Source organism: Bufo bufo, chromosome 4 (assembly GCF_905171765.1).
Source record: "Bufo bufo chromosome 4, aBufBuf1.1, whole genome shotgun sequence".
NCBI lineage: Eukaryota > Metazoa > Chordata > Amphibia > Anura > Bufonidae > Bufo > Bufo bufo.
Window position 1 is genome coordinate 296,764,636 of NC_053392.1, and position 26,827 is coordinate 296,791,462.

Consider the following 26,827-nt stretch of genomic DNA (forward strand, 5'->3'; position numbering starts at 1 on the left):
ACCCCTGCCGCAGATCGGGCGGGTGCATCTCCTGCACCCGCCCGATCACAGCACCGTACATGTACGGTGCTGGTCCTTAAGTCAAGGACATCTGCGCCATACATGTACAGCGCGGGACCTCTACAGGTTAAAGGGATTTTCTGAGATTTTCATATTAATGGCCTATTCTCATATGAGACCAGTGGGTCCAACTCGCAGCACCCAAACATTCTGCTGTACAAAGAGACCATGGCCTAGGCACAGCTCTGCCTCATTCAAGCAAATGGGGCTGAGCTGCTATACAAAGCACAGCCGCTATCAAAGCATCCTCAACTAGATGATCAATGGGGGTACTGGGAGTCTGACCCCCACCAACCTCATAATTGATGACCTATCCTGAGGATCGGCAATCAATATAAAAATCACGGAAACCCCTTTTAACTTTGTGTTGTTTTATGTCATGAAATATATTGGCATGGACTGCACTATTTCTATAATCTTGTTAGTACAAATAGGTCAGCCTCATGGAAACTGTTAGAAAGACTGGATTTGCGTTCCTAAACAGGAATTTAAAGATAAAGGTTAAAAGTAACACAGCTGCCGAAATTCAATGAGAAACAAGGAATATAAAATGGAATGTATAAACCCGGTAAATTCCACCATCATAAATAAATAATGGCATGGATGTTGTATGTAAATGACTAAAAATCTAATTCTGAGTCTTAACCTCACAAGAGAAAGACCTGCTAGAGACCCATACAAATTCACTCACTCTGGAATATTCTGTGTGTGGCCTAAGCATCTCCAGTGCATGTCTATAGAAAATACACAAAATATGAATGGGGTATTTTGCTACTAACATAGGTAACATTAACACCATCCACACATACCATGCTCAGGAGGATATATGCAGAACATAAAGAAACTATTAATATTGCATGTACGACTTTGCAAGTTAGCCACATACTGCATTAAAGCTTTTGGGTAAATGAACCCTGTGGATTTTATTAGAAGAGGAACATTTCTATAAACATATAAGAACAATGCTCCTTCTTTATACCATTTTATTGCTATACCTATAGCATTACCAAAGCTTGTCTAAGATGTAAGTAGAAGTGACAGTTGCCTTGGGCACATCCAGTCTAGATTATTTTTCTTCTGCTTCAGCAATGACTTTGTACAAGCAACTTTTAAGGAATATGTTTCTTATGTCTATTGAATATTGAAGAGATGTAATGTCGTCACAGGGCGCAAACCAGAGTATAAGGACCACTTTACCATGCTTCTCTATAAATAATTTATAGAGAATGTATACATTTCATATTACTTTAAGCTATTCGTCAGGGCCTATCTACTTATATAAACCTTGCAAATGCCATAGAATCAAAGACTGGTTGAATATTATTGCACTTACTAATACTCGAAGACTCTTTGCAATATAGACCATTGAATATTTGGGGCTCTGTTTGCTAATAATCCATGCCAGGCACCCCAGCCACACTAATGCATAGTAGGAGGACACACAACCTGTTTTCTGGGCTTCTGTACCCACCACCAAGATGCTTAAATCATTGCTCAGAGCTAAGCCGCCTAAGCCATAAAGTGGGTATGGGTTTTTAGAAGATAAACCTACTTTGTGTTGTGCCATAAGACTGTCCAGCAAAAATTATTACTGAACAGAGCCACAATTCTCTAATAGCCTACAAAGCATTCAGAAAGTCTTCAGACCCTTTCACATTTTTCACATTTTGTTATGTTGTGGCATTGTGCTAAAATAAAAAAAATAAAAAATCACATTTCCTCCCTATCATTCTGTACTCAATACCCCATAATGAGAAAGTAAAAACAGAGTGTTAGAAATTTAGCAAATGTATTACAAAGGAAAAACTAAAGTTTCGCATGGACATAAGTATTCAGAACCTTTGCTTGGAAACTAAGCTCTGGGGGCCTCCCATTTCACTTGATCATTTTTTAGATGTTTCTGCACCTTGATTGGAGTCCACCTCTGGTGAATTCAGTTGATTGGACATGATTTTGAAAAACACTCCCATGCTATATAAGGTTTCACAGGTAACAATGCATATCGGAGGAAGAACCAAGCCATGAGGAGGAAAGAACTGCCTGTAGAGCTCAGAGACAGGATTGTGTGGAGGCACAGATCTGAAGAGTACAAACAATTTCTGATTAACGGAAAGCTCCCAAGAGCACAGTGGCCTCCATAGTTCTTAAATAGAAGAAGTTTGGAACCACCAGGACTCTTCCTAGAGGGCTGCCACACCAAGTAATCAGAGAAAAAGGGCCTTGGTAAGAGAAGTAACGAATAACCCAATGGTCACTGCCTGAGCTCCAAAAATCCTCTGTGGAGATGGGAGAAACTTCCAGAAGGTCAACCATCACTGCAGCACTCCACCAATCTCGGCTTTATGGCAGAGTGGCCAGAAAGAAGCCTCTCCTCAGTAAATTACACATGAAACCCTGCCTGGAGTTTGCAAAAAAAGCACCTTAAGGACTCTCAGCATGTGAGAAACAAGATTTTCTGGTCTGATGACACCAAGATTGAACTTTCTGGCTTGAATTCTAAGTGTCATGTCTGGAGGAAACCAGACATTGTCTGCCCAATACCATCCCTACAGTGAAGCATGGTGGTGGCAGCATCATGCTGTGGGGGTGTTCTTCAGGGGCTGAGACAGGGAGATTGGTCAGGGTTAAACGAAAGCTGAATGGAACAGAGTACAGAGATATTATGAATGAAAACCTCATCCAGAGCATTCTGGACCTCAGAATGGGCCACCTTAAAATGGCTGTCCACTGACGATCCCCATCCTCCATAACAAGGCTTGAGAGGATCTGCAGAGAAGGATCACCAAATCCTGGTGTGCAAACCTTGTGGCATCATACCCAAAGAGACCAGAGACTGTAATCATTGCCAAAGGTGCTTTAACTAAGTAAAGGGTCTAAATACTTATGTCAATGCAACATATCAGTTTTTTCTTTTCAATAAATTTTGAACATTCTGTTTTCACTTTGCCATAATGGGGTATTAAGTGTAAATTGATGGGTAAAAACCTTTTTTTATTTTTTTTTATTTTAAAACTTAAGTTATTACGCCACCCTAGCCAGTTGCTGAAAATGGGGTAAGGGTGGGGCATGTGTGGGGCCATTGGCTCGACATATTTATCATCATTTATGTCAGAAAGTGGAATTTAATTATGACTTAAATCTGCACCAGCAAGGAGCTGGAGTAGAGCTAACTCTAGGTGCATAGACTGCTGTAGGAGGCATTTGGAGGGCTTTTCTTTATTGGAAGAGAGGCTAATTTGAATATCTTTTCCAGAAACCCAATGGAAAGCAAATTAGCTTTCCTTCCAAGAAGAATAGAACGTTAAGCTTATGTGATGCCGGCAGATATGATAACTTGCATATACAGCATGTTTTCCATAAACACAGAGCAGAGCTGGATTGGATTACAATACTCCTAATGTATACTAGATGGTCTACCTTATGAGAAAGAACACCTCTCATGAGTACCTCCAAGGCCATTCAGGGCAAGTAGTCTTGTCCTAAGAAGGATAACTGGCTTGCACAGCTTATTCAGAGAAGTATAATACTGGGACATTCAGTACTTTTGTCCCTTTGGAAGTAGAACTGGCTTGCATGTCTCTTTTCTGGTGGAGTATTATGTGTGGGTCTCTCTCTTTCTCACTGATTTTCCCAAAACAAATCACTAGAAATCTGAATCAGAATTCTTTGGGAAATTCGGGACAAATTCTAAATTCTTAGTATCGATTTGCTCATCAGTACTCTAAAGTAATACATGGGTCTTCCATAACAGGTATACAGTGCAGCCCATAATTATTCATATCCCTGGCAAATTTTGACTTAAAGTTACTTTTATTCAACCAGCAAGTCATTTTTTGACGGGAAATGACATAGGTGTCTCCCAAAAGATAAGACGATGTACAAGAGGCATTATTGTGGAAAAAAAAACATTTCTGGACACTGCTGGTGGCAATGTCTCAAGGCAGACAATCCAACGGACACTGCACACTGTTGGGTTCCACTTCTCCAGATAAGGCACACAAAAGCTCGCTTGGCCTTTGCAAAAGCTCATCTGGACAAAGAAGAAGACTTCTGGTCTGGTCAGATGAAACAAAAATTGAATTGTTTGGTCGCAATGATGTTTTCTTCATTTGGCGTAAAAAAGGAGAAGCCTTCAACCCAAAGAACACCATCCCCACTGTCAAACATGGTGGTGGGAACCTAATGCTTTGGGGGTGTTTTTCAGCCAATGGACCAGGGAACCTAATCACAGTAAACGGCACCATGAAAAAAGAGCAATACATGAGGATTCTCAACAACAACATCAGGCAGTCTGCAGAGAAACTTGGCCTTGGGCACCAGTGGACATTTCAGCATGACAATGACCCAAAACACACAGCAAAAGTGGTGAAGAAATGGTTAGCAGACAACAACATTAACGTTTTGGAGTGGCCCAGCCAGAGTCCAGACTTGAATCCAATTGAGAATCTGTGGAGGGAGCTAAAAATCAGGGAGATAGCAAGAAGACCCTCCAACCTGAAAGATTTGGAGCTCATTGCTAAAGATGAATGGGTAAAAATACCTGTGGAGACATGCAAAAAGCTGGTCTGCAATTATAGGAAGCGTTTGATTGCTGTAATAGCCAATAAAGGCTTTTCTATTGATTATTGAGAAGGGTATGAATGATTTTGGACTGGCCACTTTTTGCTCAAATGTAAATAAAAGCTGAGAATTATTTTTTTTCAACAATAATGCCTCTTGTACATAGTCTTATTATCTTTTGGGAGACACCTATGTCATTTCCCGTCAAAAAATTACTTGCTGGTTGAATAAAAGTAACTTTAAGTCAAAATTTGCCAGGGGTATGAATAATTATGGGCAGCACTGTATATTCAGCAGTATTATACATACATTACTTATAAAGCCACTTATAATTAAGATCAGTGTTAAAATGCAGTTTCTGTGATCAGAAGGAGGATATTTTGGAAAATGAATATAATTCTCTGACATTAAAGGTGGGGTCCGGAAACATGTTCTGTGCAAACTGAAGGTTTCTGGTTTTAATTTATTTTTTAGGAAAGACACATGAGAAACAACAGGTTCGTTATCGTGTTTCACGGTCACTGGCAATCAGTGCATAGTATAAAGATGGTCAATAAAACCACATGCAAAAGGTGGAATCCATTACTGTTCTATGGGTCAGCTATTGTGTTTCCACTCTTTAGTTAACTCATTCTATGCAAAGTGAATCATAATACAATTATTCAGTTTCCACATAGCAATTATTAGACTTTAAGTCATTATGCTAGAGCAGTGAACAGCAACCTCCAGCACTCCAGGTATTGTGAAACTACATCTCCCATCATGCACACTTGCTTGGCTGTTCTCTGAACTCCTACAGAATTGAAAGGAGCATGCTGGAAGTTGTAGTTTCACAACAGCTGGAGCGCCGGAGGTTGCTGATCCCTGTGCTAGAGTGTTTTCTTTAAAAGAAATGTGTAATCATAGAATTACCTATTGTTTAAATCTTGTTTTTATGTAAAACCTTAGGATACCAGAGCTGTACATGTACAGCGCTGGGAAGGTCTTTAAATATGGCGCCCGTTCGCAAGCGCAGCGGGCGCCATAGCCAGCTGGTCTTTGCTGCTTCAAACAGCAGAGGCCTGAGGCTATTTTCTGTAACTGGCAATAATGCGAATTGCAGACATTTAACCCTTTAGATACCGTGGTCAAGTGTGACCACAGCATCTGAATGGCTAAAAAAAACAGAAGCGCACGCTTACAGGTTAGGACTGGCTCCCTTGTGTGCGAACAGGGAGGCCATTCCTTCTTTCTAATGTGCTGAGTCTCTCTGAAGAGACCAAGTGCATCAGAGCTGCAGTTCCTATGAAGACCTGCAAGTGGCAGGCCTACATTTTATAACCGCAAATAGAGCTATGGAACTACAGTTTAAGCAAAAATAAATGTGAATACTACATTTTGTAGCCTCCTAGAAGGGCTAAAAAAAGTTTAAAAAAAGTTTTAAAAAATATAAAAATTTAAATCACCCCATTTCCTTAGAATAAAAAATAAATACATAAACAATAAAAAAAATAGACATCACGGGCATCACCGTGTCCGAAGATTCCTGTACTGTTAAAATACAAAAATATTTATCCCATATGGCGAATGGCGTAATGGAAAAAAAAAAGCTGATTTGCCATATTTTCATCAAAAAATTTAATAAAATGTGATCAAAGACTCACATACACTGGTATCAATAAAAACTACAGATTGCCCCGCAAAAAAATGAGCCCCCACACAGCTGGGTAGACATAACTATAAAAATGTTATGGGGCTCAGAATATGGCAATGTAAAAGTTTTTTGTTTTTTCAGTATTAAAACACACAGTATTAAAACACAAGAAAACCTATACAAATGTGTAATCATACTGACCCAGAGAATGAAGGGCACAGGTCAGTTTTACTGTATAGGGAATGCCATAGGGACAAAACCCATAAAAATGTGGCAGAATTGCGTTTTTTTTTCCAATTCCACCTCATTAAGATTTTTTTCCTGCTTCCCACTATATTGTATGCCATATTAAATTGTGACATTAGAAAGTAAAACTTGTTCCGCAAAAAAACAAGCCATAATATGGCTATGTAAACCGTGCAGACAGGAAAGAAAAATATAACTGCAAAAACAAAAAAAACCTCCAGTATTATAGGGGTTAAACATTTTATCTAGAATTTTTGGTGATTTTTCTTTTAATTTGTCATGTCACTATATTTAAAAGAAATATGTAAAATCATGCAGTTTTTTTACTGGCCACTAGACCTAATAATATGTTTATGTAATATGTTTTCTGTACAGGTGACTTTTCATTAGCCATCACATTACCAGCACAGGCAGAATTACAGTGACCGGTGTCACCTTTATAGAACAGGATAACAGGATCCAATATTCACAAAAGGTGATACCACAGCTTATCTACTCCCTCCTGATCTCTGCACAGGTCACACAGCATGCCTAGAAAACTCTCCCACAGAATTTAGTGAGGTCCCCTCCTGCCATTGTCACTATGGTCCATCTGACTACTATGAAAGAACAGGAAGTCTTGACATATTTTAGACCTAGTGACCAGTCTGAAAACGGCACGATTTTAGGATTTTTTTTGCCTCTTAAATTTAGATGACATGAAAAATTAAAACAAATACTAAATAAAGATATATTTAACATAAGAAAACTTGATTAAACAAAAGATCACTTTGTGATGAGTCACCGATTCCTCTTCATGAGAGAAAGAACTGGATGTGGGAAATGGAAGCTATCCCAGCAATTAGCTTTGCAGCAGTTAGATTGATGCAGGTCCAGCATCTGTAACTCCAGGCAAAACATTAATTCAGCTCCACAGGGATTAATCCTTCATCTTCTTTAGGCCGAATTCACACGACCGTGGAACACGGACGCGAGCGGTCCGTGGTATCCCGGCCTGGCATCCTGCTGAGAGCAGGAGTGCATGGCGTCATTGGTTGCTATGACGCCGTGCGCTTCGTGCCGCCGCTGCAGTACAGTAATACACTCGCATAGATCATACCAGTGTATTACTGTACTGCGGCGGCAGTAGCATCATAGCGCATGGCGTCATAGCAACGAAGCGCATGGCGTCATAGCAACCAATGACGCCGTGCACTCCTGCTCTACAGTATTAGAATGTATTGGCTCCGTATTAGAATGTATTGGGTAATAAGTTCAAAAATTAATTTGTACGGTAAAAAAACATTTCCCGAACTCGGGTTCGGTTCCAAGTGGTACCTTGGAACCAAGTTCGCAAAATGTTTTTTTACAGTACAAATTCATTTATGAAGTTATTACCTGAAGTCTCGCAAGACTTTGCGAAGCAATAACTTCGGCTCATCGGAGCAAATACATTTTAATACTGTACGGAGCTCCTACTCCGTACAGTATTGGAACTAAGTTTTATGCGAATCGACTTCGGATGTTTCATCCGAAGTCGATTCGCTCATCCCTAGTGGTCGTGCTTGCACACTATAGGAAAAAGCGTCATCCTGTCTGGTGGTCAGGACCGTGGGAGTGCACATAGGCTGGTGCTGTTACCTATATTGTGCAAGCATGACCACCACTGATCGATTGCTGGGTGGTTGTAACCATAGAAACGAGTAGTGTATAATGTGATAGAAAAATGAATCTAGCCAGCAAAGGAAGCAATATGAATAATAACAATACATTAATAAGTGCTCTGTGTTAACTATCTCTACATGATAAATGCCACTTACTGAAGTGAGACAACCTCTTTGAGGCCTACATGTTTCAGTCGCATCTTCAGTCTTACTCATGGTATAAATGCAATACACATATAGAACAGATTTTATACAAGGAGTGGCCAACACATCAAGTCTCAATACATAACATGTGTAACAACCATGTTAACTCATGTTGTACCCAAATACCTCATTTGGTTCCATATAAAAATAAGCATATATAATAAACATATGTATAGACTGGGCTGCAAGAAAAATATACAAGACAAGTAATGAGCAGCTAACGGTAGATTACAGGGAGTGCAGAATTATTAGGCAAGTTGTATTTTTGAGGATTAATTTTATTATTGAACAACAACCATGTTCTCAATGAACCCAAAAAACTCATTAATATCAAAGCTGAATATTTTTGGAAGTAGTTTTTAGTTTGTTTTTAGTTTTAGTTATTTTAGGGGGATATCTGTGTGTGCAGGTGACTATTACTGTGCATAATTATTAGGCAACTTAACAAAAAGCAAATATATACCCATTTCAATTATTTATTTTTACCAGTGAAACCAATATAACATCTCAACATTCACAAATATACATTTCTGACATTCAAAAACAAAACAAAAACAAATCAGTGACCAATATAGCCACCTTTCTTTGCAAGGACACTCAAAAGCCTGCCATCCATGGATTCTGTCAGTGTTTTGATCTGTTCACCATCAACATTGCGTGCAGCAGCAACCACAGCCTCCCAGACACTGTTCAGAGAGGTGTACTGTTTTCCCTCCTTGTAAATCTCACATTTGATGATGGACCACAGGTTCTCAATGGGGTTCAGATCAGGTGAACAAGGAGGCCATGTCATTAGATTTTCTTCTTTTATACCCCTTCTTGCCAGCCACGCTGTGGAGTACTTGGACGCGTGTGATGGAGCATTGTCCTGCATGAAAATCATGTTTTTCTTGAAGGATGCAGACTTCTTCCTGTACCACTGCTTGAAGAAGGTGTCTTCCAGAAACTGGCAGTAGGACTGGGAGTTGAGTTTGACTCCATCCTCAACCCGAAAAGGCCCCACAAGCTCATCTTTGATGATACCAGCCCAAACCAGTACTCCACCTCCACCTTGCTGGCGTCTGAGTCGGACTGGAGCTCTCTGCCCTTTACCAATCCAGCCACGGGCCCATCCATCTAGCCCATCAAGACTCACTCTCATTTCATCAGTCCATAAAACCTTAGAAAAATCAGTCTTGAGATATTTCTTGGCCCAGTCTTGACGTTTCAGCTTGTATGTCTTGTTCAGTGGTGGTCGTCTTTCAGCCTTTCTTACCTTGGCCATGTCTCTGAGTATTGCACACCTTGTGCTTTTGGGCACTCCAGTGATGTTGCAGCTCTGAAATATGGCCAAACTGGTGGCAAGTGGCATCTTGGCAGCTGCACGCTTGACTTTTCTCAGTTCATGGGCAGTTATTTTGCGCCTTGGTTTTTCCACACGCTTCTTGCGACCCTGTTGACTATTTTGAATGAAACGCTTGATTGTTCGATGATCACGCTTCAGAAGCTTTGCAATTTTAAGAGTGCTGCATCCCTCTGCAAGATATCTCACTATTTTTGACTTTTCTGAGCCTGTCAAGTCCTTCTTTTGACCCATTTTGCCAAAGGAAAGGAAGTTGCCTAATAATTATGCACACCTAATATAGGGTGTTGATGTCATTAGACCACACCCCTTCTCATTACAGAGATGCACATCACCTAATATGCTTAATTGGTAGTAGGCTTTCGAGCCTATACAGCTTGGAGTAAGACAACATGCATAAAGAGGATGATGTGGTCAAAATACTCATTTGCCTAATAATTCTGCACGCAGTGTATACATAATAACCTAATATCCTAAGAGTTAGTAAAACAAGTAAAGGATACTTGTATGCAGGACCGGGCCGACACAGAGGCTGGGGAGGCTCCAGCCTCAGGGCGCAGGCCAGCTCCCCAGCCTCTGGGCGGCAGGCAGGCCACTGAGTCAGAAGATCCGATGGTATATTCTAACCCCCAGGCGTTCCCATGGTGACGGGGACGCTTGCCTGGTGGTTAGAATATACAGGGCCACGCCGCCCCCAGGAGCACATTTATAAACTAATCAGTAACTTTAACTTTAATTATTGCTGATCTCTTTACTTGAATATCTTACTCTGTCTTAGCTCCGGTACCAGCAGTAAGTACGTGCGGGCGGCGCTCACTCACCGACGTCACGCGCCTGCTCCTCTCACTAGGCGGCGCAGGCGCGTGACATCAGTGAGTGAGTGCCGCCCGCCCGCACTGCCTGCTGTTACCGGAGCTAAGACAGAGTAAAATATTCAAGTAAAGAGATCAGCAATGATTAAAGTTAAAGTTACTGATTAGTTTATAAATGTACACCTGGGGGCGTCGGGGAGGGGGATCTGTGCATGGCACTGCTATGGGGAGGGGGATCTGTGGATGGCACTGCTATGGGGAGGGGGATCTGTGGATGGCACTGTTTAGGGGAGGGGGGATCTGTGGATGGCACTGTTTAGGGGAGGGGGATATGTGGATGGCACTGTTTAGGGTAGGGGGATCTGTGGATGGCACTATTTAGGGGAGGGGGATCTGTGGATGGCACTGTTTAGGGGAGGGGGATCTGTGGATGGCACTGTTTAGGGGAGGGGGATCTGTGGATGGCACTGTTTAGGGGAGGGGGATCTGTGGATGGCACTATTTAGGGGAGGGGGATCTGTGGATGGCACTATTTAGGGGAGGGGGATCTGTGGATGGCACTGTTTAGGGGAGGGGGATCTGTGGATGGCACTGTTTAGGGGAGGGGGATCTGGATGATGATTAATAATAAACATACATATCTAAATGGCGGCGGGGGGGAGTGCACTTGGGCAGCTCAGCCTCTGTTGGTGGTGGACCTTGTCCCAGCCCTGCTTGTATGTTCACAGAAAATATCTATTTGTGAGTATTTTAAATAGCATATATTGGTACCTATTCACATGAAGCATTTTTTAAGCGATAGTCATGCTTTATTAACTCTTGGTATATTAGGCTATTATGTGTGGAACTCATATTAGTGTACCATTAGCTGTTCATTACTTGTCTTGTATATATCTATTTTCTCTTGGGATATTAGGCTATCATGTGTGGAACTCTTATTAGTGTACCATTAGCTGTTCATCACTTGTCTTGTATATATCTATTTTCTTGTAGCTGAGTTCATACATATGTTTGAAATTTTTTATGTTTGTCTGTTGTTTTTATATGCAACCACACAAGGTATTTGCGTACAAAAAGAGTTAATATGATTATTACACTTGTTATGAGTTGAGGCTTGATGTGTTGGCCACCCCTTGTATAATCTGTGCTATATGTGTATGGCATTTATGTAATGAGTAAGGTTGCGGATGCAAATTAATTACGTAGACACTATTGTACTTACTGTAACAAGTTTTAATCCCTGTGGAGCTGGATGAATGTTTTGCTTGGATTTGCCTATACTACCGGAGTGGGTTCCATGCTCCAGGGAAACTCAGTTCACTGAACAAGATAGTAAATTGGATTTACTTTCCAGCATTTGTGGAAGCCCTTCTGCCAGGGTTTGTTTTTCTGAGATAACACCTTTTAAACCCCTTTCCCACTACTGACTCTGCCCCAGTCTATACAGCAAAGCTGATAAGTGAGTTGCATGAAACTGTAAATATCAGCCTATAATGTGTATCCCCATGCTAATGGCTGTTGAGCAACATAAGGGGTTATATAACCCTGTACTACTGTAGCTTTCACTGTATGGTTGAACTGTTATTGCGCTGGTTGGGAGATGACCTGTCTTAAGAACCCTATGTTATGTTCACTGTGCCCCAGGGAACCTTAGATTTAAAGTACTGTCTATTCTGTCATAAAACAATGAAAATAACAAAAATCTCAGTTACTACCTTGAATGTCATCGTTGAATGTACAGTACTGATTTCTGTATTTGTTCAGAAGACGGAAGGCATTAGCGTTGGCAAAGTCCTCAAACTGTATAAGGCAGTTCATGCCATACCTGAGAAGGAATAAAGCAACATTAGAAACAGAAAAGTCTCCAATCTGAATGTAAAATTCCTTCAATGAAACAATTTACATATGTTTCATTGTTATTCAATGGAGTAATGCTACAAAATCATAGAGATCACAATCATTCCATTTGGATGGTATTGCTAGATGAATACAGATAAACCATGGGAAAACAGGCCAAATAGTGGTATGAGCATAAAGATTTGAGGTCATTTTAAAGATTATGTTAGACAATTGAATAATCTGTAAATCGTAATATCATATTATCAGATTATCTCCCTTTTCTTATCAGATAGGCACTGTTATTCTCCTAGCTATGTCTGTAGGGCAGCATTAGGGGATTTGAAGAAAGTTTATTACAGGAAAAGATCCCTTTTCTAAAGCATCTGATTCAGGCAGCCATATTTTTCCTATATATCTACATGTAATGATGTTCCCTGTTACAGCAAAATTATTTTATTTCAACATCAATGATTGTCAAACTGTATATTTTACATTTTAGCCAGTCTCAGAAAAGGTCTCATTTTAGGATTAGCAAGGATTCAAGATTTTACACAAAGTATCTATGTAGTGCTCCGTGTATCCCCTCCCCACGCCTCTTCTGACCTCCCTGAATTGTTAGTGGGCCTAGGAGCCCCTTTAGTTCCTCTGTTGCATACAACTGCCGTGAACTGGAACAATCTCATTAGGTAACTGATCTCAGCTTGTGTCCAATGTGAAGCTATAAATGGCTTCCACCGGTCCGCCTCTGAACCTCAATCCTCTCCAAGTTCAGGAATTTATGGAAATTGTAGACCAGTTCTCCAAAAGAAGGAACTGGAGAGTCCAACCAGTGAGAAAGAGAAGCCATAGGGCTGTCAGAAGCACTGTGTGCAACAGAGGGGGAAACTCTTCTAATCCCCGATTTCTGCAAATCATCCACCGTGATGGAGTGGAATAGTAAAATAAGAGGATCCTTTGATAAAGTAATGGACCGGATGGAGGAGATATATTGCTATACTGCATCCCAATATCTATCCACTTATGGGCATTGCCAAATACCATGTCAGAGGTCAGTAAACGGGGCATTACATTTCAGACAAGAATTAAGTCAGCCCGATTAAGCTGTATAATATTTACAGTATCTCACAAAAGTGAGTACACCCCTCACATTTTTGTAAATATTTATTAGGTATATATTTTCATGGGACAAAACTGAAGATATGACACTTTGATACAATGTAAAGTAGTCAGTGTACAACTTGTATAACAGTGTAAATTTGGTGTGCCTTCAAAATAACTCAACATATAGACATTATTGTCTAAACCACTTACATTGTATCAAAGTGTCATATCTTCAGTGTTGGAAATTACATACGACCCACTAACACGTGTTGAGACTAGACATACTGAGTTTTTTCAATTGGTCAATAAGACCACTGTTTGTCTCTGGGTTGACACGTGCTACTAAAGGTATCAATTTTAAAATTTAACGTTTATTTGATGCTCATAAAACATATATATAACTAGAACTCACACATTAAAATTACCAGTGGTGCCTGCCCTATTGCAATTGTATCTTTTGTTGTATCTTTTGTTGATATATGCACTCTTTGACCACTGGGGGGCGCTTGCACTTTTCCCTATAGTAGTTCCTGCTATCTCAGTTTAGCCGTGATCACTATTGGTTAGCAACACACTGTTATTGCCACAGTGCACTCCTCTTAGGATCAGGCGTCCTCCCAGTGTACTAAATATGGACTGACATGTCTTGCGTTTTTGCTTGGCGTAGCACTCACAACATAGTTGCACCTTGCTAGGTCTTAGTTTAAATCGACATTCTGTTTTCCGCCAGTGAATTCATAGTAGAGCACAGAAATTAGAATATACCTTGGAGCTAAGCTCTTAGGAAAAAATTGAACACTTTTGTTTCTATATCATATTTTCCACAGACAAATAAGTTACTAATTCTTAGATTTATATAGCTATGTGGTTTGGAATTCACTCATGTTTGGAATTCTTTTATTAAAAGGATAAGAATCCAGTGAAAAATTGAAAAAAGCTATCAAAACAGTTAACAAAAGTAAAGGAATCTGTGTAACATTATATTAGTTATAAAAAATCACACATCTTATATTAATCATAGCCACTTGTCCAACTGGATGTCCTGTCCAGGATGTCCTAGAAAATGTATCTGATAAGTTTGATAACCTGTAAATGTTATCGAGTTAAACATAGGTAAGGTAAAATGTACTGATTAAATAAGTGTTAGGTCCTCATCATTTCCAGGGATCTTTAGTTATGCACCTGTGTAATGTCCATTGTCCTATACCAGTGATGGCGAACCTTTTAGAGACTGAGTGCCCAAACGGCAACCCAAAACCCACTTATTTATCGCATAGTGCCAACACAGCAATTTATCCTGAATACTATCATGCAATATACAGGGTGGGCCATTTATATGGATACACCTTAATAAAATGGGAATGGTTGGTGATATTAACTTCCTGTTTGTGGCACATTAGTATATGTGAGGGGGGAAACTTTTCAAGATGGGTGGTGACCATAGTGGCCATTTTGAAGTCGGCCATTTTGAATCCAACTTTTGTTTTTTCAATAGGAAGAGGGTCATGTGACACATCAAACTTATTGGGAATTTCACAAGAAAAACAATGGTGTGCTTGGTTTTAACGTAACTTTATTCTTTCATGAGTTATTTACAAGTTTATGACCACTTATAAAATGTGTTCAATGTGCTGCCCATTGTGTTGGATTGTCAATGCAACCCTCTTCTCCCACTCTTCACACACTGATAGCAACACCGCAGGAGAAATGCTAGCACAGGCTTCCAGTATCCGTAGTTTCAGGTGCTGCACATCTCGTATCTTCACAGCATAGACAATTGCCTTCATATGACCCCAAAGATAAAAGTCTAAGGGGGTCAGATCGGGAGACCTTGGGGGCCATTCAACTGGCCCACAACGACCAATCCACTTTCCAGGAAACTGTTCATCTAGGAATGCTCGGACCTGACACCCATAATGTGGTGGTGCACCATCTTGCTGGAAAAACTCAGGGAACGCGCCAGCTTCAGTGCACAAAAAGGGAAACACATCATCATGTAGCAATTTCGCATATCCAGTGGCCTTGAGGTTTCCATTGATGAAGAATGGCCCCACTATCTTTGTACCCCATATACCACACCATACCATAAATTTTTTTGTTCCAACAGTCTTGGAGGGATCTATCCAATGTGGGTTAGTGTCAGACCAATAGCGGTGGTTTTGTTTGTTAACTTCACCATTCACATAAAAGTTTGCCTCATCATTGAACAAAATCTTCTGCGTAAACTGAGGGTCCTGTTCCAATTTTTGTTTTGCCCATTCAGCAAATTCAGTGCGCCGATCTGGGTCATCCTCGTTGAGATGCTGCAGTAGCTGGAGTTTGTAGGGTGCCATTTGTGAGTAGCTAATATCCGCCGAAGGGATGTTCGACTAATGCCACTCTCCAGTGACATGCGGCGAGTGCTACGCTGTGGGCTCTTGCTGAATGAAGCTAGGACAGCCACTGATGTTTCTTCATTAGAGACAGATTTCATGCGTCCACATTTTAGCAAATCCAACACTGAACCAGTTTCACGAAACTTAGCAAGCAGTTTGCTAACTGTAGCATGGGAGATGGGTGGTCTCGTAGGGTGTCTTGCATTGAAATCTGCTGCAATGACCCGGTTACTGCATTCACCAGACATCAACACAATTTCTATCCGCTCCTCACGTGTTAACCTCGGCGACATGTCAATGGCTGTAAACAAAGAGAAACTTGTAAATAACTCATGAAAGAATAAAGTTACGTTACAACCAAGCACACCATTGTTTTTCTTGTGAAATTCCCAATAAGTTTGATTGTCACATGACCCTCTTCCTATTGGAAAAACAAAAGTTGGATTCAAAATGACCGACTTCAAAATGGCCGCCATGGTCACCACCCATCTTGAAAAGTTTCCCCCCTCACATATACTAATGTGCCACAAACAGGAAGTTAATATCACAAACTATTCCCATTTTATTAAGGTGTATCCATATAAATGGCCCACCCTGTAGTATATCTTCCATGTCGTTTATCATTTAGCTATAATAGCCTGCCTAAATTCAATGTACTGCCAGTGCTGTTCATAGCATGCCCTGCGCTGATGAATGTCAGGTAAAGTCTAAAGGCATATTGGTACACCATAGACTTTTTCCAGGGTGCCCACAGAGAGGGCTTTGAGTGCCGCCTCTGGCACCCGTGCCATAGGTTCGCCACCACTGTCCTATACAAACAAATGGGGTGTATGTAGGTTATCTATGACAGATTTAGTTTCTGTGTACTTTAAGAAGGTACCTGGAATCATCGTGGATGAAGGGTATGTGTCACCGAGGTTCCTGGCCTCGGAGAAGTAAGAGCCGGTATTTTATGTGTCAGCAGCAGCTATTGCTAATTGACACCTTAAGATTTAGCATGGCTGTCATAGATGATCCAGGACGGCTCTTACTGGGAGTAGTCAAAATGATGGTTGGGTGACTACTCCTCATGGTCCAGGCCAGGTTTTGCCAGGCAAAAAAACTGCCAGCACTGCCAGGTGGGTGGATTTACCTCCATCTGACAGTGGAGCTCAGGAGTCTGTGTGCTGTGAACTGAGGGTTGTGCTGGGATTTGAGGTTTGAGCCGGGCTGGAGGACTCAGGCCCCTCTAAAGGCGAACAGGCCGCCTATGGACTTCATGAGGCTGAACTGCTAACAGGGTGACTTTTATTGTTTATGGACCTTCCTTGTGTGTGAACAAACAGCAAGCCACCTGCGTTTTGTGATACACCTTTTCGGCATTTTGTTATACACCAATGTGTGAATAAACACCGCTGTTTGATTCAAAAACTGTGTATTTTGCCTCTATACTGCATCCGCTAGTCCTAACTACCAGAGCAAATCCCCACAGTACAGTGGCATCAAGGCTTGTGTTCCTGAGATCCAATGACATTCCATCTTTACTTAGTTTAAAAGACAGATCTTAGCTGATCCCAGTACTTTAATCTGATCCATCAGGGTTCCACATCTTAATAGAGTGGAACAGTACAGCAGGCTAAGTTATTCTGTCCAACCAAAGGCAACAAAACCCGATGGAACATAGCCAAACTTAGCACAAAGATCCCATTGTAATTAAGATGTTAACTGAAAGTTTCTCTCTGTTTTTATGCCACAATGTTGGAACAGAAAAGCAGAAAAAACAGTAGTCTTAGTCACACCAGTTAAAGATAATTGTAGTCTGTAAAGACTCAGAATGAAGCTTTATTTAGCACGTATACAGATAACAGCCGTTCTGAATATGTGCAAAGCTTTTATAAAGCCTATCTATAGCGACTGTTAGAGAATATTACACATTAGCATTGGGATCTCACAATAGAAAACAAAGGTACCCTATATGTGAAAGAAACATGCTATATTTATACCTATCTCTTTTCTTATACAGAAGACCACCATGCCCTAATAATATGTCAAATCGGCTTCAGTATTACTAGTGCAAACAGGCTAACAGCTCTCACTTAACTGTGCAAAACTCATCTATCTCTTCTCCTGTTCCTATAATGCCTCCCCCCTTGGCTAGTCCCTCCACTGGCTCTCTATCACACAAATAAAACAATTAAACAATCTCACATTAGCCTAAAAAGTTCTATCTAATTCTGCTCTGTCCTATATTTCTACTCAAATTTACAGATGCCACCCCGCATGCAACCTCCGCTCTACCACTCTCGCCATCTCTTTACACACTGACATGCAAAACCTAACTTGGCCTAAAGAGCCCCCAAATTATGCATTATCTAGTGCTGCTTACTTTAGTCCCTGACCTCTTGTATCTACAAGGTGGGCCATTTATATGGATACACCTTAATAAAATGGGAATGGTTGGTGATATTAACTTCCTGTTTGTGGCACATTAGTATATGTGAGGGGGGAAACTTTTCAAGATGGGTGGTGACCATGGCGGCCATTTTGAAGTCAGCCATTGTGAATCCAACCTTTGTTTTTTCAATAGGAAGAGGGTCATGTGACACATCAAACTTATTGGGAATTTCACAAGAAAAACAATGGTGTGCTTGGTTTTAACGTAACTTTATTCTTTCATGAGTTATTTACAAGTTTATGACCACTTATAAAATGTGTTCATTGTGCTGCCCATTGTGTTGGATTGTCAATGCAACCCTCTTCTCCCACTCTTCACACACTGATAGCAACACCGCAGGAGAAATGCTAGCACAGGCTTCCAGTATCCGTAGTTTCAGGTGCTGCACATCTCGTATCTTCACAGCATAGACCATTGCCTTCAGATGACCCCAAAGATAAAAGTCTAAGGGGGTCAGATCGGGAGACCTTGGGGGCCATTCAACTGGCCCACGATGACCAATCCACTTTCCAGGAAACTGTTCATCTAGGAATGCTCGTACCTGACACCCATAATGTGGTGGTGCACCATCTTGCTGGAAAAACTCAGGGAACGTGCCAGCTTCAGTGCATAAAAAGGGAAACACATCATCATGTAGCAATTTCGCATATCCAGTGGCCTTGAGGTTTCCATTGATGAAGAATAGCCCCACTATCGTTGTACCCCATATACCACACCATACCATAATTTTTTTTGTTCCAACAGTCTTGGAGGGATCTATCCAATGTGGGTTAGTGTCAGACCAATAGCGGTGGTTTTGTTTGTTAACTTCACCATTCACATAAAAGTTTGCCTTATCACTGAACAAAATCTTCTGCGTAAACTGAGGGTCCTGTTCCAATTTTTGTTTTGCCCATTCTGAAAATTCAGTGCGCCGATCTGGGTCATCCTCGTTGAGAAGCTGCAGTAGCTGGAGTTTGTAAGGGTGCCATTTGTGAGTAGCTAATATCTGCCGAAGGGATGTTCGCCTAATGCCACTCTCCAGTGACATGCGGCGAGTGCTACGCTGTGGGCTCTTGCTGAATGACGCTAGGACAGCCACTGATGTTTCTTCATTAGAGACAGATTTCATGCGTCCACATTTTGGCAAATCCAACACTGAACCAGTTTCACGAAACTTAGCAAGCAGTTTGCTAACTGTAGCATGGGAGATGGGTGCTCTCGTAGGGTGTCTTGCATTGAAATCTGCTGCAATGACCCGGTTACTGCGTTCACCAGACATCAACACAATTTCTATCCGCTCCTCACGTGTTAACCTCGGCGACATGTCAATGGCTGTAAACAAAGAGAAACTTGTAAATAACTCATGAAAGAATAAAGTTACATTAAAACCAAGCACACCATTGTTTTTCATGTGAAATTCCCAATAAGTTTGATGTGTCACATGACCCTCTTCCTATTGAAAAAACAAAAGTTGGATTCAAAATGGCTGACTTCAAAATGGCCACCATGGTCACCACCCATCTTGAAAAGTTTCCCCCCCTCACATATACTAATGTGCCACAAACAGGAAGTTAATATCACCAACCATTCCCATTTTATTAAGGTGTATCCATATAAATGGCCCACCCTGTATTTCCAATTCCTTATAGGTTGCATTCTAAAATTCATCTGTGTCTGACTACCTAATGGCAGGATAGCTCAACAGAATGCTATTAGTATATGTGGGCTAACCTAGATATAGAAAACAGTGATAGATACGGTCTGGACAGAGACAAATTACTATCAACTGGATTAATTAGGTAACTATGTAACAACTACTCATATTTAACTAAACAAAGTAGTGTACCTGGCAAGATAACAAATTATTTATCTGCTGTGGAGATGTAAAATCCTAAACCGTATTACAGGGGTTATCTGACTATTTGAAACTGATCAGTGGGGTCCGATACCTGGGACTCCTGCTGATCATCTGTGTGAGAAATCCCCAGCACTCCTGTCGCCTTGTCGCTGCTTAGCCTAAGCTAGAGATGTCCTAATCATTGGTCAAATGGCCTGAGCTGTACTGCGCCTAGGCCATGTGACCCATAGCCGTGATGTCACTGGCTTATGGTAAGCAGAGAAAAGGCCGTGGAGCTCACAGGAGCGTCGGGCTTTCACAAACAGCTGATCGGCGGAGCTCCCGGGTGTCCTCTGGATAGGTCATCAGTTACAAATAGTCAGAAAACCCTTTTAATGTTCTTTTACTCTGACTACTACCCCATTGGTATTACAGATCCCCCTTTTGGTCCTGAAACACATTAGTTCACACTTGTGCAGAAACAACCTAGAATCTTCCCTCCCCCTCTCTGTGTCAGTGATATGCTTGAAGAGGGCTGGTTGTCTGGTTCAGTTCATTAGCTAAGCCAGAACCCTTCTCTGTTTTTGCATCAGCCATGACAAAGAATGGGACCAAGAGAGGTTCCCGCACAAAGAGAGGGGTCAGTATTCAGAATTAAAGTACATTAGTAGGTTTAATTATTTTACATACAGGCAACAAGTAAAGGACAACCTCTTTAAATGCACTGCAAAGTCTGGAAGCCTTAAATGTCAAGTATCAATGAAGGACCTTCTATTTTTGGGGCATTTTTACTGGAATCTCAGCATTCAATGAAACATGAAATATTTTAATCAGTGCATTAAAGAAGCCAAAGTAAATATAGCCAGACATGTCTGAACTGAAAAATAACGTTAAAGACTCTGGCAGTAATTTAGAATTCATTTTGAGACCATCAGAGCAGACTTAATTGAATTATTCTTTTTTTCTGTTTCATTGTTTTTATTGCTATGCATCTATCCATGTGTACTGTGGGTTACTATATATATATTTATTTATTTATTTTATGCACTTATATAGCGCTACTATATTCCACGACGCTTTACAGACATTAGCATCAAGCTGTCCCCAATATTTTGCATTTATCACTAAGTAGCAAAATTCATATACATGTATATATTGAAATACAGAGAATAATGTCTGCACACAATAGGAGATGTATAAATTGCAGGATACAGTGTTACATCTCTGGACAATTTTAACACAAGAATAACAGTCGGTTCCACTGATTTTGAGGCCTGCAGCAAGTAGAGACTTTCCCATGCCGAGTTAAATGGATTTGTCAGTGAATAATTTCATTAAGACAGGAAAATATGGCTATATCTATCCACACGTTCCAGTGCCATATTATCATTTCTGTCTGTACTAGTAAAACAAACATCTGCTTCCCATTAGGGAACATCAGCCCCCATTTATTTTCTACATTAATGTCAATGGCCCGTTTTCAAGGAAACACTGATGACAAGTTTGCAAAATATCTTCATTTGTAGATTCATTTACCAAATGTGGAAGTCATAGAAGGCAGATCGTAAGAATTGCATGTTATTAGATGATTGAGGAAGCAATCTTCTGAGCCCATGGGATATTTTTGTTAGTACTTTAGCTATTTTAATTTAGGATAACTGAAAAGCTATAGTGTCCACCAGTGAACGCCTGCTACCCTGTACGCTCTGGTCTGAATAGTAGCCATATCTCTGCATACTGTATGGATGGTAAAACCAGTCTGATGAAAGTTTTTACTGTATAGTCCCACGTTTCCTTTTCTGTATAATTTATATTCTCCAGTTTCACGCAGAAATTGAAAAACATTTTTCGTTCTTCTGGTAAGAACATTAACTATAAAACAACCCTGCGTGCCAGCTTGAGGCGGCTGAGCTTTTATAGACTGCTATATATCTAATGTTGATAAGCTGCTAAACCTGAAACCTTTAATAAAGGTATAACCTGCTACAATTTGGAAGCCATCTGCTGTGATTTTAGACCAGTTCTACAAAGAGATTTTGATCCATTTTAAGGAAAGTTCTTCAGTTATTACACATATTCTGTCCTTACATACCAGTAGAAGAGATGACCTTGTCACAACCTGTAATGGCAGGTACAAGCAAGGCTTAGGGGTTTTTGGGGATTCTACAGGGCTCCAGATGGCGACCAAAATGGCGACTTTGTAATCTTGTCGCCATTTGCGCCTAGACCCTCCGCTGCTCTGCCTCTCACACAGGAGGAACTGACATGGCACGCGCTGCTGTCAGCGTGTGACATGTTCTTCTCGACAGCACAGGGGAGAAGGAGGCAGTCCCTACCCCCTGTGCCGCTGCCACCAAAGGGCTGATAGCAGGGAGGAGGAGGGGAGGGGCGGTGGCCACTGCACCACCAATGAATATCGTTTATGCCTGAATACAAACGCAGGCTGCGCTGCGGGTGCCGGCCATATCCCATACCTGGCACCCAGCCTGTATGACTGCGCGCTGCGATCCGCTGCTATTAACCCCTCAGGTGCTGCATTTCCAGGCATAAACTATATTCATTGGTGGCACAGTGCACCGAACCCCCCCCAACCCCAGTATTATAAAGTATAATCATTGGTGGTGCAGTGCGTCCCCAACCCCCCCCAAGTATTATAATCATTGGTGGCAGTGGCCACATGGTCCTCTCCCCCCTCTTCATTGGTGGCAGTGGACACAGGGTCCCCTCCCCCCTCCTCATTGGTGGCAGTGGCAGCCCCAGGCTTACACTGCTGGGGCTCCAATCGGTTACCATGGCAGCCAGGACGACGCTACTGAAGCCCTGGCTGCCATAGTCAGCTCCCTGCTGCTGTGTGCACAAAGCACAGAGCAGCAGGGAGAGTGTAAAGTCCTATTTACCCTGATAGAGATCTATCAGGGTGAATAGGACAAGGGATGAAAGATCCCAGGTTCTAGCCCCTAAGGGGGGAAATAATTATTAAATTAAAAATTTAAAAAGGTTAAAAAACAACAACAAAATATTAAGTTTAAATCACCCCCTTGCCCAATTTTACATATAAAATATATAAACAATAGAAAAAAATTACATATCGCCACGCCCGAAAAAGTGCAAACTATTTTTTAGTCACCTTGTCCCGACAAAAATTAGGTTAGGACTGTTCTATTATGGTCCAGACGTTCCATAAAATCTGGAATGCACGTGGCTTTTTTGGTTTATTTTTTTCACGTGGTATCGAGTATCGCAATACTTTTTTATGGTATCGAAATCGAATTTTCGAAAATTTTGGTATCGTGACAACCCTAGGTAAGACATGTGTGTGTTTTTGTTTTGTTTTTCAATTATACTGTAATTATATGTATTTTTAATTTGGCGACAATTTTTTTTAATTTGGCTCCTAAATGTTTCAGGTTAGAAGCCAATGGCTCCTTAATATTTTTTTTAGTCTGGAGCCCTGCTCTACATTAATAACCTCTCTGCTCTGATGATCAATGGGGGTCACAGAATCTAAAGAATAACCCATCAATGTAATATCCTTGAGAATTCCTTTAAGCTCTGAATGAGCCTTCCTTTCATACTAACTATCAGGCTTATTATTGAAAGCTATAGTCCTTACTGTGCACCAGTTGCCTAAAGCTGTCCATGAGACAGGTATTTCTTCTGATCTTCCCACACATATGCCTCACCTGAGCATGCCTATGTAATGAATGGAAGAAGTGGGAAGGCCACTGCCAGACACCATTGACAGAGGCTTATCAAAAGGATCAGGTAGTTGAAATCCAACATAGCAGATCATAACAGCTGAAGTCATGGGAGGGTTAAGGGAGAGTCTGGAGGCCCTATACACATTACATGATCAACTGAACCCGCAGAAATTGGCAGTTTTGCTTGATACACACCTAATCAGTATGACCACTAGGCCTAAAAATGTTGAGACTCTTGTCGTAGGCCCTTGATCAGTTAACCATGCCCTCTAATCACCCGACAGTCATCGGGTGATCGGTGGGCACATTTATGCAGGCATAAAAATGAACGTTTGTCAGCAGCACATCTCCTTGTGCTACCGACAAATGCAAGCTGTGCTTTATTTTTCAGTTCAATGGCTGCACTGCTACACAGCGATCCTTGGTAGCCAAATGGGTGTCGAGATTGCCATGTAGCCCCAGCCTTAGGGCTCATGCACATGGTCTGCAAATTGCGGTTCTGCAAAACACGGATACTAGACGAGAGCATGCAGCCATTTCTTTTGCACTCCTTCACAAATGTCCTTTCCTTGTCTGCAAAATAGACAAGAATAGAACATGTTCTATTTTTTTGCAGGGCCACGGAATGGACATATGCACCATGTCCTGTCCACATCTTTTGCAGCCCCATTGAAGTGAATGTGGCTGCTTCCGATCCGTGGACAATAACCAAAGTTGTGTGCGTGAACCCTTAGTGTACTGTTGAATATACTGGCGCTATATTAATCAATAAATATTATTAGCAGTACTTGTAAAAAAAAGTATTTATCCTGACCACATTTTTCTATGGGGACCTTTACTATATGAGCTCAATATGTTATGCTATTTTAATATTTTGCATTTTAGGTCGTGGCCACTCTTTTGAATTAAATAAATGTCAAAAACCTACTATTTATTCTGAACAGTATGTGCAATTTTAAACCCAGTGTCCCTATAATGTTTCAAAATGCAGAACAAATTTCATTTCCAAATTCCTTGTGTTCTTTCCATCTTGAAGCGATAGGCTGCTGTTTGAAGCTTATATAGTCTGCAAATGCATGCAGACTAAAACAGTCTATAGAATAGTTAAAGAAAGGGACCCGCTCACCACTGTCCCCTCAGGGTAGGTGCTCTAGCTCAAGAATTGGATGCGGGACATTGCTAATGCATAGGAAATCTATGGAATCTAAATCAATTGTATATGAAATCTTTTATATATAGAGAAATTGCCATTTGCAGCTGCAGAGACCGACAGCACTACTGTCTATATCACTCCACCTAGGACCATATAGGTCCACAGACGTCTAGTGCCACCGGCTTCTGCACTATTGAATGATATACATTTTAACATATTGTTTTTGTTATTTTATTGATATTGTATTTTATTGAAGGTATATATGTGACAGGTGATACCATCCTTATTTTTATTTTATTAAACCATGCCTATATTCCATATATGAGTGCCAGTTCAATCCTTTATATTATATAAACAGTCTATGGCTGGCTGCTCTGCTCTATTTTACATTGCTCTTGTAGCCTACAGGAAGGATCCTCTAATATATTCTGAATAGCACTTTGAATGGTAAAGATACCTCATTCTTTGGAGTTAGTTAGAATAAGCTAGGTTAAACAGATGCCCTGTGATTGAAATAAAACCAGTGGAAAATGAATGAAATCTACCTACCCATGTGTTTTAAAATCTGATACTGAAAACAGATTTTCCATGCATGGTTTCCCTTTAGATGGCCTGATTGAAAAGTATTGAAAATATGTTGGCTGCTGGGAAGTATATTTGGAATAGCTTGGTGGAAATTCTATATGGAGTGAAGTATGAAAATGCATACCTAAATCTGTCTTTTTTCTTGTATGTTATTGCTAGATTCAACCTTACAGAGAGAAATATTTTTCATATTATGATGTATTACTGCTGCAGCCGATCACTGTCCTCAGAGTTAGACCACTTAGCACAGTGATTGTCTGCAACAGTCATATGCCGTATATCAGCATGTCACCACTGCAGGATTGGACAGCGGAGAAAGGGGTGATTATAATTTTTTTATTTTATGTGCAAAAATTAAATTTTTGTGCAAAAATCTCCTACTTTCTGAATTTCAAAATTTGAATTTCTCTACTTTTAAGACAGATAGTAATACCTCATAAATAGTTATCAATAAACATTCCCCATATGTCTGCTTTATTGTGGCATAATTTTGTAAATGTAATTTTATTTCTTTAGGACATTAGAAGGCTTAGAATTTTAGAAGGAATTTTTAAAATTTTCAACAAAATTTCCCAAACAATTTTTTTAAGCACCAATCCAGTTATAAAGTGATTTTGAGGGGCTTTCGTAATGGAAACCACCCATAAATGACCCAATTTTAGAAACTACACCCCTTAAATTATTCAAAACTGATATTACAAACTTCGTTAACCTTTGAGGTGTTTCACAAGAGTTAAAAGAAAATGGAAGTGAAATACATTTTTTTTATTCTTTTGGTAATTTTTTTTTATATTAATCAATTTTTTTCTTGCAACACAGCAAGGATTAACAGCAAAATAAACCTCAATATACATTACTCTGATTCTGCAGTTTACAGAAATACAGTACCCCATATGTGGTGTTAAACCGCTGTATGGGCACGTGGCCGTGGTCAGAAGGAAAAGGAGCCCCATATGGATTTTGGAGGCAGATTTTGCTAGAATGTTTTTTAGGCACCATTTTGTATTCGAAGAGACCCTGACGTACCCCTACAGTGGAAACCCTCGAAAAGTGACCTCATTTTGGAAACTACACCCCTTAAAGAATATATTAAGGGTGGTACTGAGCACTTTGACCCCCTAAGCGTTTTACGGAATTAGGAAACACTTGGCTGTAAAAATGAGAAGCTTCATTTCTTCCAATAAAATGTTGCTTTAGCTTCATTTTTTTCATTTTCACAAGGGATAACGAGAGAAAAAGTAACCCAAAATTTGTTACCCATTTTCTCCTGAATACGGAAACACCCCATATGTGGTGTCAAACTGCTGTGGGGGCACATGG

The 26,827-nt window shown here is 40.6% G+C and overlaps 1 protein-coding gene across 1 annotated transcript in view; it reads right to left on the reverse strand.

The window, feature by feature from the left end:
* ME1 (malic enzyme 1) overlaps positions 1 to 26,827 on the reverse strand; it is a 426,557-nt gene that overhangs the window by 50,123 nt on the left and 349,607 nt on the right. Inside the window, exon 7 of the mRNA XM_040428702.1 lies at positions 12,216 to 12,325. Within this exon, the coding sequence (XP_040284636.1) occupies positions 12,216 to 12,325 (110 nt within the window). The remainder of the gene's footprint in view (positions 1 to 12,215; positions 12,326 to 26,827) is intronic.